The sequence below is a fragment of the Zonotrichia albicollis genome, chromosome 8 (assembly GCF_047830755.1).
Source record: "Zonotrichia albicollis isolate bZonAlb1 chromosome 8, bZonAlb1.hap1, whole genome shotgun sequence".
Taxonomy (NCBI): domain Eukaryota; kingdom Metazoa; phylum Chordata; class Aves; order Passeriformes; family Passerellidae; genus Zonotrichia; species Zonotrichia albicollis.
Window position 1 is genome coordinate 14,901,714 of NC_133826.1, and position 20,203 is coordinate 14,921,916.

Here is a 20,203-nt window from a genome sequence, read left to right on the forward strand (position 1 = left end):
AATTACTGGTCCATCTGGGGAGAATACTGAGAAATTCATACTGGAAATTTAAATGGTCAGACTTTCAATTATGAGAACTACTCAAGGAATCTTGTCCCCCTCTCTGGAAGGACCAATTGAAGAGCTGTGTCACTGCTCCCAGTGGCAGCAGGTCACCACCTTTGGCCCCCAGCAAAGAACAGTCAGACAAAAAACCCATTTCCAAGAATGCTTTTAGATACCTCACATACCTAATACTCTACTTCACTGGCTTTGGACAAAGCTTCATAATTATTTAGGTGGAGAGACATAGGTTACAAATACAGAGTCAATAAGGAAATGTGGGATTATCTCAGACCCTAAGAGGAAATAGTCTCAGGCTAATTTTCAGGACCAGAATTGTGCAGCCTGTCTAAGAAATGACTTTCACTTAGCTGTAGTTATTACTGTCATATTCCAATGAAACTGTTCACACAGCACACTTCCCTTATGCTAACTTTATATCTTGGCTGGAATATTAGGAGCAAAAGAGAAAAAAAATAAAAAATTGGTCTAATTTCCATATACTCAAGGAACAGAGAGTGGTCTCTTCCTTTTAAATATCTTAACCCTGGAAAATTCTGTAAAATGCAAAATGACATAGAGGAAATGTGGAAAGGAACTTACCTTAGGGCCAGGCTTCCCTGACAGCCCAGTCTTTCCAGGGTTCCCAGGACTGCCCTCTGGTCCAGGGTACCCAAGTACTCCTTTCAGTCCTGGTGCCCCTGGTTTTCCCTTGAAAAAAAATCAAATCAAATACAGCACTGTTTGCTCTTTTCATCTTCACCCTCCCACAACTGGATTTCAGTCACAGTATTTCCTAAACTCTACATTACAACAGACCCAGCGATATGAATGAATAGTTGCAGAGGGAGCTCTGAGTTAGGATGTTTGCTCTAGAATTCTATTGGTTTAACCTTACACTTGCCCTGCCATGGGATCTGAGCAACTTCAGCTGAAATCATGGGACTGATTTGTGTGCCAGCCTGGAACATGCCTGAGAGTGTCAATTCTTAAACTGAAGTGAGGAATCCTGATAAAGTCATCTATTTATCCCTGGAAAAAACCCAACCATACACCCTTTTAGCTTTTATTTTACTAAATGCTCAGTACTGGACTTTCACAAATTTGAACATATCAAAAATACAAATTTGTAATATGGCAAGTTTGTGGTAACTGTTGCTATACTTGCACAAAAAAGGCCTGATTTGGGATGTGATTTGAAACTTCCTCAAGTTCTAGTTTTACTGTCTCCTCATTTCACTGTATGTCCCACTTTCCTTTCTCTCCTTTGCCTGCTGAATGATCCCTGCAGCTTTCCAAAAGAAAATGCTGAGTATTTCCAAAGGACACACAGTTCCTTGTCTTCAAAAGGCTCCTCCTGCACTCTGCCCAGCAGGTACAAGCTCTATGCAACAGCTGCTTTTCTCCACTTACTGACAATGTTTTGATGTGAGGTAGTAAAAGTTATTTACAATATGTGCTTGTGTGGCATTATTTATTAGGAGACCAAAATAACCTTGATGCATTTTGTTCTTCACTATGTTTACAGGACACCTACTGCTTCCTGCTGTGGTTTCTCCCTCAGGGAGAAGGGCATGCAAGTCAGCTCCTCTGCAGTAACTCAAGAAAAAACATTAAAAATTTCAGCTCGGGGCAAGCAAGAGAAATAAATAAACCTCAAGGCATTTACCATATGTATCCATCATGGACATATGGATCCAAACTTCTGCAGGCTGCAGAGGATCAAAGAACTGATGGGGACAGAAGTGAACACAAGTACAGTTCTGTGCAATATAACGTGGTAACTTCCAAATGGACTCCACAAATGAGCCAATTAAATAATTCCAAAAGTGGGAAGGACGTTATTGTTAGTTGCACATCACTTCCATATGCTGAGTAACTGAATATAATTCAGTATAATTTAACAAAATTTCAAAAATCATTAATATTCAAAAATGACAGGGGTTCCTTTACACTTCCTGGATAATAAAAAGGCTCTTTAGACTGAACACAAGACCTTCTGGTAACCCTGACACAATACAATTCTGGGTTTATTAGTTAGTATTTTCTTTGCTTTATAATTTGAAAATAGGTTGTAGAATTTTGTTACTTACAGGAATTCCAGCTTTGCCTGCTTGACCTGTTGCTCCTTTCTTCCCTGTGGGTCCCTAGAAGTTACAAATATTTGTGAACTGACAAATGTCATAAATTCAATCCCCTAAGAAGAGCTGGGGATTGTTCCCCTCTAGTATTCATGTTCACATTGCTTTGGACCAGATTATTCACATCTCAGGAGACAGCAGAAAGTATTTAAAGTAAAAGCAAATACATTTTTGGCAGAATTGTGTATGTTTTTTCCCTGTTGTGAACCAGTTTTTAAAACTTTTCCAACAATAATCATAAAATGTTTTTCATCGTGGATCTGGTAATTTCCCCTGTATCAGCCCCCCCTCTGTGATGAAGTGCACTTTTATAGCATTTCCTCTACTCTTCAAAAGGGAAGTCATGAAAAGTAGGCAATGTAAATGCACTGAATGTCTGTGGAAGAGAATACTAGAAAACAATAGTGTCACATACCACAGATGTGAACATTTGTTTTTATCTAAGACCTACACAAAAGACAAAATTTGCTTAAAACCAGAATTATTTTCATCTTGACTGATCTAGAAATTGGTAGTGTAAGAAAACTAGTGTAGTAGTGGTTACTGAACACAAAACATTCTTGTAAGTGGTTTAGTGGCACAGGAGGTCATGCACCAAGGAAGAAAAGCTCAGAATGGTCAAAAGCTTTTCAGAGAACTTCGTTATAGGATAGTCTGCACAGAATATAAAGATTTATGGCATCAATTTTATCCTACCTCTAAAAGATACAACCACTGAAGAGCAGGAACAAGTATAACACTTTTTAGCATAGAACAAGTAGAAAAAATTTTCCAAGATTTTCTAGACTATTTCAAAAACACTTCTTAAAAGTTATGCTATCACTACCATGCTGCAGCGGCACAACATGCAATAAAGTGGAAAAGCCTGGGTTATTTAAGTGTAAATGTTTTATAATTATGCAAATATGACAAAACCAGTAAAATGTTGTTCTACTGTCAATTTAACACCTTTTTTGTTAAGAATGGCATAGAGCCCACAAGTCAGAACTGGAATATGCATATTCAAATAACTTGATATTGTTTTCATTAAGATTTCTGGATGCATGTAAAGAAAATCCAGCTGATTCAGTGTTGAAGTTGGTGGGATTAGCTTGGCAAGGCTTGCTATAACAGCACCAGTGGTGGCACTGCAGGTAAGGCTCTGTCACTGATCTCACTGCTAACACTTCTGTGTTTAAGCTCTTATGGGCAGCTCCATGCTGGGTATTGGTTCCACATTTGTAAATGGCAATATTGATCTGAGGGGCATTTGCAAGACAAAGAAAACATTTCTTCAAGAGGAACTGCTGATTTTGTCCTGGAATGTGAGCAGTGTGTAAGAGCAATATATCCAAGCTCATAGCTGGAGCACTCGTTCACAATGTCTCCACATCATGTTTCCTTTCTGTTGCTTCAGTCAATTCCTGTCTACTACAGATTCTTGTAGCTACCTACAAAATTTTTAAACTCTAACAGAGTTGCTTCATGGAACTTCTCAGACAAAATATCTCATTTAAATTCCAATGGTAATTGGTATTTTAAGAAATCTTTTAGCCTAATGCTTTTGAAATCTCAAAAGCCAATGACATTCAGTTCATGGAAGAACATAAACACTTAGGCAATTTTCAAAACAACATCAAGATGAGCTAATATTTCTAAAGAGAAAGATATGGTCTTTGATCTTTGTTGTGACTTGCTCTGTCATTATTGCTCTATATTCTGCAGCAAATTCCTTATTCCCAGGTCTCTCAGAACTCAGTGCAGTGCAGTACCAGGAGGCTTCATTTACAGATCAGAGAAGCAAAATCCCAGTTGGCCCCCAGAGCTACTTTAACACAAGAAACTCCACTTTAGGGGATAATTAAATATCACTCAAATGTTTCCAAAAGAGCTTCTCATAATGCTTGATATCACTCCAGAGTAAAACTACTTACCTATCAAATAACACCTATTTACTAACCAAGATCATTATGCAATTTTCCACTTTATATTTCTTTTCGTCCCTGCAGGTATGAAAAGGAAACCCAAACACTCAGTTTTAGCCTTATGGAAAAGTTTTCCAAGGATAGCCAGTGAACAACAAAACCCTACAAATTCCAGGTAAGTGCAGTTTTGGTTTACTTACTTCTGAACCTCTTTCTCCTTTTAGTCCTTGCTCTCCCAATTCACCTGGCTCTCCCTTTGAAAAGAACATACATTAAATAAATTCCAGGAAACATGTGAATGCAAATGAAAACATATTTTCAACAGTCAATAGAGAAATCTCCCTTGTTTGAAATACTTACTGGAGGTCCTTGTTGTCCAATAGGTCCTCTAAGCCCTGGAAGACCTGTATGACCCTGGGAAAGAGAAAATATAACATAATGCAGCACAGTAACTCGGGCTGCCATGCTCAGTGAGCTGCAGAATTCCTTGTAAAGCCCATCCTGGGAGGTGTCAGGTGGACCCAGATTCATTGACATAACCTACATAAAGTATGGTGAGGTCTCCAAGATCAAACTCTACAGAGCTCTTATTCTTTACATTCTCTACTCCAAGCTGCAAGTGGGAATTACATATTATTTAAACATTCTGCACTTCTGTAAGCATAGATTTGGTTCATGCATTTATTAATATGTCTGTCTGTATTACTTTGTAATTTGGATATTCCCTATCAAGGGCTGTCTCTCTTGTATTTGAGTGAACTGCATCGGTGATGAGCATGAGTTACCATCCAATTTTTATGTGCCGAAAGACTGAATATAATTCATGAATAATTTTTAGTATTAGATTTTAAATAAGTAGTGCTTAAATTTCAGAGAAAAATGTTAACTACTACAGTACTACAGAAACACAGATCTGTTTAAGTTAAAAGTGGCATTTTGAGATAATTTATGGCCTCTTTCTCAAGGAAGGCCAGCTAGAAATTATTGTCCAGGACCCTGTTTAGTCAAGTTTCCAGTATTTCCACAGATAGAGACTCCACAACCTCTCTGGGTAGCCTGTTCTGGTGCTCAGTCATCCTCACAGCAAAAAAACCCAAAAAAAAACCCCAAAACCAAACAAACAAAGAAATCACCAAAAAAACATTTCAGAAGGAATTTCATGTGTTTCAGTTTTTGCCCTTTGCCTCCTGTCCTGTCACTGGACACTACAGAGACAAGTCTGTCTACCGCATCTTCATTTCCTCCCATCAGGTACTTGTACACACTAAGGTCACTGGAGCCTTGTCCAGCTGAGGAGCTGCAGCTCCCATGTCCCCACAGGAAAGATGCTCCAGGGGTGCACAGTGCAGTGAGGACCAGCACAGGATCCCTGCACAGCTGTGAGGGAAGGTGACACTGCTGCTGCATTACTCCACGTGTCTGCAGAGCCTGCCAAGCTCAAATAAAAAGATAAAACCCAAGAGGTATTACCTTGTAGCCCTCATCACCAGGCTCTCCTCTATCTCCACGTTCACCACTTCGACCCTGGAGAGCAAACCAGGGAGCAAACTGTAACAGCTGAACTGAATATAATGCTGCAGTGAAATATGAACAGAAAGCTGGGATTTCTCTTAAACTATCCACTGAGAGGGAACTGAGGAATACAAACATAAAGGGTAGCTTGGATAAAGGAATAAACATGACATTTTTCTAAACAGAATGCATTGCAGTCACACAGTAGCCACAGTCTAAAATTTTTTGTAACTGAAGACTAGAAGCTAAAAGATAATATTAGATGGTGCTTAATGAAACAGGAGGGAGAACTGATCTCAGTGGAACTTCCCCAGATTTATACTTATATAAAAAACATAAATATATATATATATATGTATAAACTTAGAATCTGAATGGATAAATGAAATGACTCTGGTTTCAAGAAAGACATACAAGGAAAACTCTCTTATGGCTTCTGTAAGTCATATCCATTAAAAATTGGATTCTTTTCTGCAATGACTTGCTGTACTCAAAATCTGCTTTAATTTTGAAGTTTGTACTAATAATTTTGACAGATTCATAAATGCTGCAGAGATACACTCCACATATGAATTCAGTACAAAAATGGTTATAAAATGCAGTTCTCTAAATCAGCTGAATTAGTTTGCAGTGATAATGAAATAAGTCAAAATATATTTTTGATTAGTAAAGCAATCAAGTGTAACTCTGGGTAAACAGGGTAAAATTCTTTTCTAAAATGTGCTGATCTAAACACAGACTAATGGCATTAATGTCATTAAATGGAGGGCACAGATGTTTAAGCAGGAAAAAGCACGCAACAGCATTTTCAGACTGAGATTACTCATTAAAGGACCATCATTCTATAGTTTTGTACTGATTCCTCAGACAATGATATAAAGCTTCAGAAACAAATGCATTTGCTCTTGTCTTGAGATGCACTAGTATAATTGTTTCGAGAAAGAAAGACCTACTGGTTCACCTATGGGCCCAGGTAGTCCAGGGACTGTATTGTCTTCGCCTGGGTAACCCTAAAGCAAAGAAAAGTATTAAAAAATGTTAACTTGGAAGCTCAACTTCATCTACCATGCACATAAGTTCAAATGCTAATAAAAAGCAGAGAAGATGTTGTATAGATGCTAAAAGTGAACATGATGCTTATGGTTTAATATCATGAATATGGTGATTCCATTTTAACATTCACCTAAATGTCCCAAAGACATTAAGGACTAAAAACCCTAAATATTTGCTTTATTCTCAAAGGCAGCTATAAGAAAAAAAAATTATTAACTGAACAATATCCATATAACCATGTCTTTATTTAATGAAAAAAAGGATAAACAGGATATTTAACAAGAGGGAAAAAGAAAATTTCTTCCATTATTTTGAGAAGTACATCTAACAGAAAGAAAAACAAGAGTAAAGAAGACTCCAACATAAAGTCTGAAGTTGATTAAAATTTAAATATGAAATAACTGCCATCCAAGTTAATAAACAAAAACTTATCTATTCCAGATGATACCTAGCAATAGTATTGCAAAGAGAATCACAATTAAAATATGATTAAGAACTTCCACAGTGCACCAAAGTGGTTTTTCAGAAATGACCCAGCAACCTAAACATTTAGCTGTCAACAAATCAGTTTTCAGTTTTGGTTTTTTAAATTGTATCAATACCTATTTACAACATCAGCCACTCAATGCCTTTTCACAGTATTTATTGCAAAATTTGCTCCAGGTTGTAGCTCTGTGTCAAGGGCAGCTCCAATCCAATCTCCATGAAGTGAATCCATGTGCCTGCCCTCTTGGGGTCAACAAGGGTTTCAGTAAGCATACAAATCTGTTTTCAGGATTTGAGACTTGAGAGAAAAACAATAAATTTGACACTAAAATAGCAGTACTGAGGCCACATCCTGTCCCTAACATTTTATATTAACCACAGACATTTGTCCATCCTAGCTGGACTTTCAGGCAAATCTGTGGGTGTACTCACAGCTCAGAGTTAAGTAAATATTTAGCTGGTTCTGCACTGATTATTTTTGTCAGCAGTGCTTGCTGAGGGCAGTGGTGCTGTCTGATACAATAGACTGTGTTCCGTACAATGGGTACCTTGTGCTTTAAAACCTCAAACATTTTAACAGTATAATTTTGGACTCCAGCTCTGAATGACCTGTTTCCTCACTTTGCATTTCTTTTCCTAGTCTTTGACAACACTAACAAATACTGCAAATGGTGGCTTTTGCTGCTTGCTGTGGAAAACAGTGGGCAGTAACATTTCCTCCCTTTATAACTTCACAAAACACATCAGTGAAACCCATGTTCATACCTTTTCTCCTTTGGGGCCTGGGGGCCCTGAGGGCCCTGGAGGACCCTGGTGACCCTAAAGAAGCAAACCAAATACAAATTATTTTAAAACAAATAATTAAAAAAGTAATTAATTCCAAAATTTCTTTTAGCTACTTGCTACATTTTTTTTTTCTGCTTGAAAATTATTCTAAATCATGTTATGACAACAAAATCAATGGCAGAAAATTGACTGTGTGCAGGAAAAGCTCTGTGCATTTTGGGAAACTACATGTTCTGATAGGGCTTAATGCAGGTGATGGGAGCTGGGCTGGTTCTTGCTTCAAGGCTGGGGTCAGTGATGAGTGTTTTTGTTTGCCAAAGAGCCTGGATAGTCTGCTCTGTAAGAAGATGACTCAATTAATCTATGATGATTTTCACAGCTATTTTTCAGTGAAAGCCACAATATCTTTATGTCCTTCAACTAACCTCATTCAATCAGTTTCTGTTACTTAAATGGAAACTACATGGCCAGACAGTAAGCAGAGGTGGTGGTGTTTGCTGAACTCTCTTTATGATGAATAGCTGTAGTAGCTTTAGAGGAACTTTATTCAGAAGGGGTGAGATATGTCGGATAAACAACAGTTTAAAGTTTATGGTCAAACCCCCCCTTGTGAGCAAACTAACAAAAGCCAGGCATCCTTGCTTAAGGATAACAGTTCTGAATAGGCAAACACAGCACATAAACATATGTGAGTCCTGAAAATATTTGTGTAGTCTAGATACAGATTCCTAGGATATTTGAAATTAGAGTACCACAGGGTTACTTTGGGATGTATGTGTATATGAATTCAGTAAAAAACATACCCCATAACCTGGAATTCCTGGCTCTCCTTCAGGTCCCATTCCTCCTAGATGTCCCTGTTAAATGCAGTAATCAGAGAGAAACGAGCTCCTTTGTAGAGTGCCACAACAATGTCTACTATATAAAGTAAGCACTTGGAAAAATCTTGAAATATTGACATTTGACACCATGGACAACTTTCTTGTAGGTCCTACTTCATTTATTAAAGAACACTGGGCTTTTCATTCTTCTGTGGAAAAACTGGTCAATGTTTTGAGTCCTAACCTTATAGTCTTTGTGCATAATTAAATCAAATAGATCTGAGCTTTGAGAGGTGAGGAAGAACTCTCTTTACAAGTACTAGTATGCTAAGGGAAGCAGGGGAGGGTCATCACCTCAGAAAGTTGACTCCTTCTCTTGAAAATATTGGTCATTAGACATCAAACTTTGCTTCTGTACTTCATGTGCTCAGGAGAGCACACTGCTGCATTCGGTGGCCACAGGACTGGACTGAGACAGGCACTTTGCCTCTCTAGTGGGGAGCCTGGATGCTTCTGTGCATCTGCCACACAGTATGGAGCAAGCTTGGGGAGCTTACTATGAAAGGAGCAAAAGTTAATGGAATAGACTTAATTCAGCTGACTTTGGACCAGATTCCTATTTGATAGGAGTAGTAGCCTTCATCTGAAGTGCTTTGCTTCAGCCATGGCTAAGGCTGATGGTACGTGATAGCAAACCCCTTGATTTTTGTTCCTGGAATTGCAAAGGTTTATAAACACCCACAGCAGTGAGGTTTATGTGGAGTATGAGACATGAGTGTTCCATGGTATGCTCTGCCATCCCACTCCCATAACTGTCAGATGTCCAAAAGTTTGAGGTGGCTCCTTCCAGATCCATGCCCCAGGTTTCTGTCCATGTCTCATTCTGATGCTGAAAGACTTCTGTAAGTAAGAATGTTTTGTACTAACCACAGGACCTCGAGTTCCTCTTGCACCTTTAGGACCAGTTTTTCCAGGTTGGCCAGAATCACCAGCAGGTCCAATTTCTCCTGGAGGGCCAAGCTGCCCCTTTTCCCCCTGTTGGTATTATTGTATTAAAAATACTAAGAGATTGACACTAAGTTTCAAAATGCAATTGATGCTTAATCAAAATGTGTAACAGCATTATTTAATAGGTATGACATTTACTGTATGGTATTTACTGTAGTTATTAGAATGTCAGAGCTCAGAACTCTGCAGTATAAAAGAGTCTCTGCTAGAGCCTTCTCATTAAGTCTTTGTTTTCTTTTAGTCAAAGCTTGAAGCAGAAACTGCTCTGAGTTGCAAAACCACATCTTGATACAAATTTAAATTTCCTAAGACCTTGAATGTTATTGATTGCAGAATGATGACAATTCTAATTGCTATGGCTAACAAGTAAAAAATTGGCTTGAAGCATGACACAAAACAGGGATAGTTTTGGTTCAATGGAATTTTGTAATGTAAATTTGAGTTTCAGATAAAAGGAAGGGAACTGAGGCAGATGAAAAATACTACCTTCTTTCCTAAACGGCCCCTCTGACCTGGATTTCCTGGTGTTCCTTCAGGGCCCTATAGATTTATTAGGGAGAGAAAAAGAAATGATTGAGAAAGGCCTGGAAACATGTTTAACCTCTGCTCCAAAATGCACAACTAAGTAGGCTTTGGTAAAGCAGAGAGGTGGGAGGAAAAATGTCATTAACTGTGTCTTCAAGCAAGTTAGCAGGGCTGTCTCAAGTTATAGCATAAACAAATGGGCAAGTTTCAGGGATTATTTATCAAAGTAATGGAAATGCACTGCAAATAAGGGTGAAAAAAACCATTAAATCTTTTCCACGCAGAAAATGTTACTTTACAGATTTGTGAAGCTTATTTGTTACTTTATAAGCTACTGTTTAAGGAAAATGTAGTATTACTCTCACCTCCAATGAAACACTTAGACAATGGGCTATAGGAAAATTATTTCCATGTTTAGACTAGGATATTATGATCTGTCTGCATCCCTAGAATGAGGTCAAACCAGAACTGTGATGTGTACACTCCCAGATGCCAGGGAGGACAAGTGGAGAAGGCGGCAGCTCTACAGCTGCCTTTGGAACATGTAGAACAAAAACATGAAAAATCCCTCCCTAACCACATCCTCCCAAAAATCGAATTGCCAGACCTGCCTGTCTCACTGAGGCACAGAAACACTGCTGATGTTGATTATTGTACACAAGTATAATTACATAAAGAGTAGATATGCCAGGGTTGAGCTGTTTTACAATAATTTCAACATAGGAAATTTCCAATGTTCCCCAAAATTACCAATTCAAAATAGAGTCAAAGAAACAAAATTTGTTCTGCAGCACACTAAGGGTGCCAACAACCAAAAGAACACTTTTTTTCATTTCCTAGAAAAGCAATTAACAGTGAAGAACCCAGGACAAAAGACAGCAGAATGTAGCATTGATACTTAGAGAACAGAGTGGACAGTGCTCCCAGCCATGAACAGCTGGAGCTCCAAGCAATGTTTTGTCAGACCCTACCATCATACAAGAGCTGCACAGAAGGCAGCTGCAGATGAGAACATGAAGGTTTTTGGTAAGGGAAGCTGGTCTGATTTAAAGCTACAACACTTGCTTTGGAAGTTGCTCTCATGAAGGAGTTGCATACAATTTCATGGATGGATTTTAGTTGCTAGGAGTGATGCCAGAACAAATGGGCAAACTGATCTAAGAATGTTGTCTGTGAATTCTAGTGCTTGTCTACTATTTGATCAGTGTATGTTTGATGCCACATTGTTTGGAGAGGAGAGAGCTGAAGTGAGAGGCTCCAGGTTGTGTGGTACATGTGTCTGGATGACAGATGGTGAGGAATCACCATTTGCCAAGATAGTCCCATATTTAAGATAGGAAAAGCATTTGTCTCCTCTCTCTACCAATCCTGAGCCACATTGGAAACTTATTTAAATACAGTCATCTCTAATTACATAGAAAAGCAGGAAAATCAAAAATTAAGGAAGAAAGAAAAATTAATTTTGTTTACTAAAAGCAAACAAGCAAGAAGTCCATTTCAACCAGAAAACACTTACAGGAATTCCCATTACGCCGGGTTCACCAGGGGGCCCAGCAATTCCTGGTAATCCCATCTCTCCTTTTTCACCACCTTCTCCAACAAGTCCCTGGTCTCCAGGGTCTCCCTAAAACACAATAAAAAACCCCCCCAAAATCCCTTAGTCAGCCTGCTTCTACAGAATTACTTGTTCATAAGAAAAGGGAATTCTGGATCTCTGAGTTTGAAAAAAGCCCACTGAAACTGATGTGAACCTTACCAGTCAAATTCAGACCAGGCTCTAAGTTAGGGTAAAGCCCTGTTTATCCCATTCCTACACTCCTACAGCCACATTTTGCCTCATCCATCACCGAGTATCTGAGATTGTTCTCTATGACATCCCCTGTGCTGGCACCTGCCACAGTCCCTGGCACAGCACTGATCTAATCTGGGGAGCAGAGCAGCCTTGAGCTTGCTTCCTGCAGCACTTTAGCCACCACAGACAAAAGCTGTACTCAGGTAAAACTTGCTTTTCTTTGTCAAGCCACTCAGCTTTGCAGCCCTTGCAAGCTAGCTATGTACCCAAAAGACACAGAAAACCCTGTACTTTACAGAACCTCCTGTGTTAAAACTAAGTGCACTCAAGTGGGCTCAGTTGATCTGGTGTTGACCCAGGATAAAAAAGGAGATTTGGGTCCTTAGACCAATTAGAGTACTTTACATCTGCTGCAAAAATTTAACGTACTTTTGGGCCATCTTTTCCTTGAACACCATCTTCTCCTGGAGGCCCTGGTTCACCCTTACAGAAAGAAACAATTGAAAACAAAGTTACTGCCTGTATTTCTTGACTGGTTTTATACATGTTTGGAAAACTTTAATTGCTGTTACAGTTTATTTATCTTCAGCATCACAGCCCATGAATATCCAATGCAAGAAAACATACAAGATTATGAGCATTAGAAAAATGAAGCAATACTATGCCCATATAACCCTGGAGATTTAGACAGTGGCACTGAGATTTTGTATGCATTCAGAGCATATAACATGTAATTACAGTAACCTCAAAAATATACCAGTTCTGTCCTGAAACTTCCATGTTTATGTGGATAACTACTATATTGGTATGTTTTTTGTAGGGCCATTTACCATTAGAAATATTTCAACATTATAATCACAGAATCACACAGAATCATCAAGGTTGGAAGAAAGCTTGAAGACCATTGAATCTTCATCAGTCCAGCACCACCATAATCACATTCTCAAGTGCCACACCCAGATGCCTCTCAAACACTTCAAGAGACTGTGACTCCACCACCTCCCATGGCAATTTATTCCAATGCCTAAACACTCTTTCAGTGAAAATTTTCCTTCTATTCTGAAGGTTCCAATCTGAACCTCTCCTGGTACAACTTAAGGCCATCCATTCTGTCCTTTGTTAGCTGGCAGAAGAGACTGACACCCACCTCACTACTGCCTCCTTTCAGGTTGTTGTAGAGAGAAAGGAGCCTCCTTTTCCTCAGATTAAACAACCTGTGCTCTTTCAACTGCTTCTCAAAATCTGTGCTTCAGCAGCTCCGTTGTCCTTCTCTGGACATGCTCCACACCTCAATGTCCTCTTTTGAACTGAGACCCAGAACTGGACACAAAGCTCAAGGTGCACCTTCACCAGTGCCAGGAACAGGGAAAAATTCACTGCCCTCCTCCTGCTGGCCACACCATTGCTGACATAGGCCAGGAGGCCATTGGCCTTCCTGGCCACCTGGGCACTGCTGATTCATGTTCAGATGGGCTGTTGACCAGCACCTCCAAGTCCCTTTCTGCTGAGCAGCTCTCAAGCCACCCTGCCCCTGTCCCTTTTTACCTTGCTACAATATTACACTGATTTTTTTTCCTTTAAAAAAAGAGGCTATCAGAAAAAAGCTTCTTATTGAATTCTTCTGTTAAATCAACATTTCTCAACCTGCACTTCATTCGTAACTTCTCTGTTGTGGAAAAAGATTTGCATCCAGAGCTTACCCTCAAACCTTGGTCACCTGGTTCTCCAGCCTTCCCAGCAGGTCCAATGTCTCCCTGAATATCACAAGGAAAATCCATTTTAAAGGACAATATTTGCAACAATGACAGGGTTTACAGCTGATGGAGTCATCATGACAATAACAGTATTTCTTAATGATCTGTCACTGTCTACTTGGCTAATGAATCAGAGCTCTCTGATTTGCTTTTATGAGAATTTGAAAATATAAAGATCTTAAGAGAGAATAATTTCAACATTTACCTTTGTGCCTGGTTCCCCCTGCAGACCAGGTTCTCCTTCAGGGCCAGGAGGTCCCTGCATGGTACAAGAGCTACTGTTACATGATCACAGTAATAATTTCGCAACAACTAAATAATACACCCAAAAATGAAGCAGAAGAATGGCCTGAGACACTGGGAAAGATGAAGGTCTGAAAAATCAAATCTAGACAACACAATTCTTTTTTATTTTTAGAGCCAAACAGAAAAGAAAGGAGGGTACAGAAGGAGTTCAGGAAATACAGTGTGGGTCAGGAACATACTGAAGACTCAGCAGTACCCCTAAGCCTGTACCTTTCACCATAAATTACTGCTGAGCAAGCATCTATCTTCTGCAAATCTGACTGACAACTTCAGCTCTGTTTAGGCTTGGAGCCAAGCAGACACAGCCTTTGGAGAACTGAACCCTTTTTGGAGGCCTCAGCCCCTAATGAGTTGTTGATATCAGACTGCTTTTCATAAAGTTTACACAGAAACCTTGGTAGTTAAGTCAGAAGTCTGGATTTTGGGTGACTGAGGAAGAGCTTTTCTTTGAATACGCCAAATCCCTACTACTCTAAGGTACTTCATTACAAATGCTGCTAATACATTCTGTCACATTTCTCTCAATGAAATATTAAAAATAAAGCAAAAAACAGAAGCAGAAGTGCTTCAGCTTTCTACAGCTGCTTTTCTTTATCTACAAATTGAAAGAACATATGATTAATGGTCTTTTACTGCTAACTGCAAGGAGAACAGTGCTTTAAAAAAAAATTGTTTGCTCAATTAAACCTTCACCTTCTATGACAAATGTCATAACGATATGCTCAAAGACAGTGCTTATAACAGAATAAACTACTTATTTTAGACATTCTTTGGTAACAGCTTTAAGTAAGAGTCTCTGACAAGCTCAGGATATTTAAGTCAGCTGCAGGTTTATAAAATTTTTTTATAAACGTATTGTCCAGGATTAGTCAATTATTTAAGTATTTGTAATTGATAGATAAGTGATTAAAATCTCACCTCAAAACCCGTTTCTCCAATAGGGCCAGCATCCCCTGGTTGTCCTCTTGGACCCTGGCATTAAACAAAATTCTGGATGCATTATTCAATTAACATTAAATTACATTGTAGAGTATTCAATTTGTCTCTTCACAACTCCTCCAACTGGAATAAAGAAATGTATTTCATCGTCCCTCCTCCTGAATCCAACAGTGTATCCAAGTCCCATGATGGCATACAGTACCAACCTTGATGCACTGAAATAACATCTCAAATAATAGCACAGATGTCTTTTCTTTTAGATCAAAAATAAATTATTATCTGAACTAAGCTCTTCTCTTGAGTAGCTGAGACTTTGTTTAATTAAGGTTTGTTAGACTGTCTGGTTTGCTTTGTGGAAAAGCCTACAGTCTGGTATGGAATTAGCTGAAAACAACTACTTCACCATGGACAGGACAGTCACTGAGGCATAACAGACTACAGGCTTCGTAGTAACATTGATAACCATAGCATAAGCATTTTATGATAAGCCTTACATGTAAGGAGTAAATTTACTGCAGTAACAGCCAGGGATCATTTCCCAAAGTGGCATGCTCAAATTCTCTGCACATGTAAGATCTGAGCTCACAGAGCAGGATTTGTGTGCTGGGAGCAGAAGCTGTAACAGCTTACAGCTGATTCCACAGCCACTGGGAATGAATGTCCAGACAAATCAGCTCTCTGCATGTAACCAGTCTTTGAACTTCCTTGAAGTTCATATCTATTTATCCCTTTGGGACTCATTATGTCTAAACACATTCTAAATTCAAAACATTTTCTTGATCTACAATTCTCATGTAAAAGAAAGATGCTGCTTCTATTTATGACAGAAGCCATTTAAACAAATATTTACTCTTACTTTGTCTCACTTCCTCTTACAGACTCTGCATATGGTTTTGCTCCTCCTGATGACCTGTGAATATTCCCTTCCCTTTTAAAAACAATGCAAATTGCATCTTACTGACAGAATTCCAGCAGATGCATCTATTTTACCTTTTATCTTCATTTAAATATGAACAACTAAAACTGCAGTTACTTCCCTTTGATAATTCACTTTGTCCTAAACTAAGTTAATTGATTTTCATCTGCAGAAACACCATGAAATTCCACTAGGCAAGTGTCACAAAGCTTCAGTCTGCTTCACAAATCAAGTATTTCTTCATATTACCATGGAGATAAGGCTGCTGGATCAGTAATGTATCTTTCTCCCAGGACTTTCAGAAGCCAAAATTTTATAGCAATATGGGAACTCCTTTCAACCATTATTATCAGGTAATTTGCAAAGGATTTTACCGAAATGTCTGACAAGTAGATAAAGTTTGAGTGCAATTTAGATCAACTCCATTAATACAAATAGCTCTAATTGCTCATATTTCTCTGCTCTTCCACCAACAATTAGGGCTTTTTGCTCTGTGCAGAACTGGTGACAGGGCCAGAAAAGCTCAGCAGCTGGCTTCCACAGTGACCAGCTGACAGAGGATGAAATCAAGCTGCTTGGATAGGCAGCTAAAAAAGAGCCATGCATTTTATTGTGCAATATCTTCTGTCATTTTATCACTTTCTAGCTCCACAGACCTTCTTCTGAAGACATTTTACTTTTTCAGGACTTGATAGAAAAGATATCCTGTTCACAGGATTAGTTTTTCTTCTGACAGTGAACATGTAGTTTCTATGATGGTGAGCACAGAGAAATGTACCTTACTTAGATTAGGTAAGGCAGACAGGCATGCTATTGATATGAAAACTCAGACTTGGCCAGAAAATGGCAGGAATTTGACATATAAACCTTTCACTGTAAGGCTCTCAGATGCTGCAACATGAAGATAAGATATAATAAATGAAAGAGATGAAATAACAAGAATCCAGTGATAACTATTGGAAGAAACACATTTTCTGTGAAATATTTTGCCATTCCTACAGGTTGGGAGCTCAAGTTAAATATGCAATTCTATCCTAAAAAAATTTGTTGGGGTTTTTCTAGCCCCCAAAATGTGCAATTACTTTCTGTAAGGATGGATTAGTAGAAATATTATAAAAACTACTAAATACTAATAATAATACTAAAATTAATACAACTTTTATCAACATTTCACTTTCGAAATTTAAATTAAATATGTGCAATTTACTGTGCAAAATTACTTTCCAGAAGCAATGTAAACACACAATTTTTAACAACTCTATCAGATTTCTGCACCAGAAAATGGGAGCCTTCTCCCAAATCCTACTTAGACAGCATATATTCTTTTCCTGTATTTACATAATCTGATTTCCCCCCAGAGATGGTGCTGCAATACTATTTCTGCCACAGCTATATCTTGCAGTTCAGTGCATTTATTTGCTGCAGGTTCTTCCTGATCTTCTGTAACAATATCAGCCGCATGAAAGTGAGCCAGGGTTTGACACAGTAACAAGAATCCATCCAGCAGAGGAATGTCTGAGGTTTATTACAGCAGCCTCTTCTTGAAAATTTAACCTGCCAAATAGATGTGGTCCCTGTGTTCCTGAACAACAATCCCCATGTTTGCCTAAAAAAACACCACTAAAGTATTGCCACATACATTTACCTAATCCATAACACAGATTTCTACCTCAATATGGTGTAAAGCCACATTATATCGTGGTCTGTGCTCTGTTATGCTCTCTTGTGTTGTGCCCCCCTTACTACAGAGCTTCCCAACAAGATTAACAGCTCTCTATGAACAAATTACATTAAGCAAGGGAGGCAGACTCCAGCTCTGCAGTTGTGGAGCAATCACCCCACAATTCCTACCTAACCACAGCTGGAAATACTGGATCTCAGTAAAATGGAGCTTGAGTTGTCAGGGAGCTTGTATAATAAATACATGGAAAAACTCTGAGCAGGCATAAGGATCAACTTACTGGTTCTCCCATTGGTCCTCTGTCTCCTGTGGCTCCTGGAGGCCCAAGCAAACCCTGGAAGATTAAAATAAAATAAAAAATCACTGGAAAGAAGGTCCTTCATAGTCTGAGCACAGCCACTTCCTCTCTTGTTTGTGCTCACACAGTAACTAACACAGAAACACCCATGAAGTATGTTTGGCCTTTTTTTCTGGTTGACATGCACTGACATATCACTGGCTTCTGTGGCAGGTGAGGGAGTCCTGAGTAAGTCCTTCCTCAGTTTCTTTTACATACAAATGGATCTTAGCTGAGCCACCATTTACCAGTTCATTGTAATTCTCCCTAGATCCATGTGCTGCTTGTGTGTCCAAACTGCCCTAGGGGCTATTTTAGATCATCAGGCAGGCTCACAGCACACTTTTTTCTCTGCTCAACCTTTCTCATACCATTTTTTTCTCACACTGTCTTCTAGAAACTGTAGTTGTGGGAATAATACATCAGTATCCTGAACTTTGTGCTAATAATAAATAATGTGCTAATAAATGTGCTATTACACATCATTTCAGCCTAATGAGGTTTTGCTTCATTTATTTCTGTGAATATAAATACATCTAAAAGTTCTAGTGAATGAAGAGGAAATGAAAACCCCCTGTGTCAAATGTGAGAGGCAATAAGCTCCTAAATCTGAGCAGAAGAGGCAAGAGAAGTATGGTGAAAATCAACATTTTGAGTTTCAACTGCAGAACAAAATCACCATCATTCCTGCTTAATTTTTGGGGTTTTTTTGCTTCTCTCTTTGTTGAAAATCCAGTACAATTTGGACTGACTGATAACCTGCTTTGTAAAAAAAGCCTCAAATAGAACATATTAGATTTCCATTCAAAAAAGCACTAAAAGGAATTTTCTTCTATACATGATATTCATTTAACACATTTCTACATTTATCCCTACATTGATAACACAGACCTACTCCAAATTCTATCAAAGAATTACTGTTCTATGTCACAAAGACTTTTATCCTTAAAACTGCACTTCTGTCACTGGTTCTTTGTATGAATAAATGCAAACTGTCAGAGTTTTCCAGCTGCTCTGAAATAGATAAACTTCCTCAAACCCAAGTGTCAAACAAAGTATGAGATTTTCTGGATTTTTTTGGGTAGAAGTATTACTGAATTTCATACTCACAAGTGCACCCTGATCTCCTCTTTCTCCTGGATTTCCAGCTTTACCCTGGTTAAAGAGAAAAATCAAAAGAAAATGCTGGCTTCAAGTAATTTCCAAACACAGCTCAGAAATCAGAGTTACTGTGTTAAAGCTTACTACAAGCACTGGCTCCAATACTCACAATGAGCCCAGGGACTCCTTTCTTTCCTGAATCACCTCTTTCTCCCTGATAAATAACAAACAATGTGTAAATTCTACATACATTTACTTGATAAGCTGCATGCAGTTACTACGAGTTTAAATGCTGGGTAACTACAGAAAATGCCTCAATGTACCTGGAAAAGCCAGAAATTTGCAAATCTCTTGGATTAAATGGAAATCACTGGCTTCTGCAACATGTAGCTGGAGGTTTTTTTGTTTTTTTACTTTTATTTGTTATGGTATGCCTCAGTGTTTTATATAGTACTGAGCAATGCAAACACTCACCTTAACACCTCCTGTTCCCAGTTCTCCTGGAGGACCATCGAGACCTCTTGGCCCCTGAATATTGAACAAGTGATTGGGAATACTAATTATGCATCATTTTTGCTTGTCATTAAGGAGATGCTACATAAGCTTTAGGAGAGGGGAAACATTTTGTTAGCAGGAAAACCAATTTTCATTGTGAGTCAAATGTGAAATAAAGCTTTGAAGAATAAAATGAGTTTCTGGTTTGTTGAATTATGAACTTAAGAAGAAAGATTTTTTTTAAAAGTATGTAAATAAAACATTCAGAATCCCTGCTGGAGCCAGATGGCAGGCTGATGTTTTCTGCTCTTTTTTTCATCCACCTTGTACTCAAGAAACAGACATGGACTTAGAGGGATTTAGATGATCACTGGGTAAAAAGAGTACTTGTTTTTGAGCACATTTTAAGATGTATATACAAAAATTAACCTTGCTAGTAAGACTAGAAAAAGCAGATAAAATTCTTCCACTAGTAAACCAGTTTGAGGCAAGATTAGAAGAAATTTATAATTGTGAACTACTGTGGTCTATTGTTAGAGTAAAATGGGTTTTTTTTATAAGCAATAGATGAACAAAGATAACCTGTTATATTATTGTAGCATAA

The 20,203-nt window shown here is 38.4% G+C and overlaps 1 protein-coding gene across 4 annotated transcripts in view; it reads right to left on the reverse strand.

Moving 5' to 3' along the window:
• Nucleotides 1-20,203, reverse strand: part of COL24A1 (collagen type XXIV alpha 1 chain) — a 119,118-nt gene that overhangs the window by 16,452 nt on the left and 82,463 nt on the right. For 3 of the 4 annotated variants that reach the window (XR_012581303.1, XM_074546065.1, XM_074546064.1), the window contains 19 exons: nucleotides 19,579-19,632; nucleotides 19,274-19,318; nucleotides 19,114-19,158; nucleotides 17,947-18,000; nucleotides 15,049-15,102; nucleotides 14,030-14,083; nucleotides 13,771-13,824; nucleotides 12,500-12,553; nucleotides 11,795-11,902; nucleotides 10,240-10,293; nucleotides 9,673-9,780; nucleotides 8,728-8,781; nucleotides 7,904-7,957; nucleotides 6,553-6,609; nucleotides 5,558-5,611; nucleotides 4,448-4,501; nucleotides 4,288-4,341; nucleotides 2,136-2,189; nucleotides 646-753 (listed from right to left, as the gene is read on the reverse strand). Coding sequence is in view for 3 of the 4 variants with exons in the window: in XM_074546065.1 (XP_074402166.1) it covers nucleotides 646-753; nucleotides 2,136-2,189; nucleotides 4,288-4,341; nucleotides 4,448-4,501; nucleotides 5,558-5,611; nucleotides 6,553-6,609; nucleotides 7,904-7,957; nucleotides 8,728-8,781; nucleotides 9,673-9,780; nucleotides 10,240-10,293; nucleotides 11,795-11,902; nucleotides 12,500-12,553; nucleotides 13,771-13,824; nucleotides 14,030-14,083; nucleotides 15,049-15,102; nucleotides 17,947-18,000; nucleotides 19,114-19,158; nucleotides 19,274-19,318; nucleotides 19,579-19,632 (1,173 nt within the window). In the remaining variant the exon portion in view is untranslated. The remainder of the gene's footprint in view (nucleotides 1-645; nucleotides 754-2,135; nucleotides 2,190-4,287; nucleotides 4,342-4,447; nucleotides 4,502-5,557; nucleotides 5,612-6,552; nucleotides 6,610-7,903; nucleotides 7,958-8,727; nucleotides 8,782-9,672; nucleotides 9,781-10,239; nucleotides 10,294-11,794; nucleotides 11,903-12,499; nucleotides 12,554-13,770; nucleotides 13,825-14,029; nucleotides 14,084-15,048; nucleotides 15,103-17,946; nucleotides 18,001-19,113; nucleotides 19,159-19,273; nucleotides 19,319-19,578; nucleotides 19,633-20,203) is intronic. The other variant, XM_074546066.1, reaches the window with a different exon arrangement.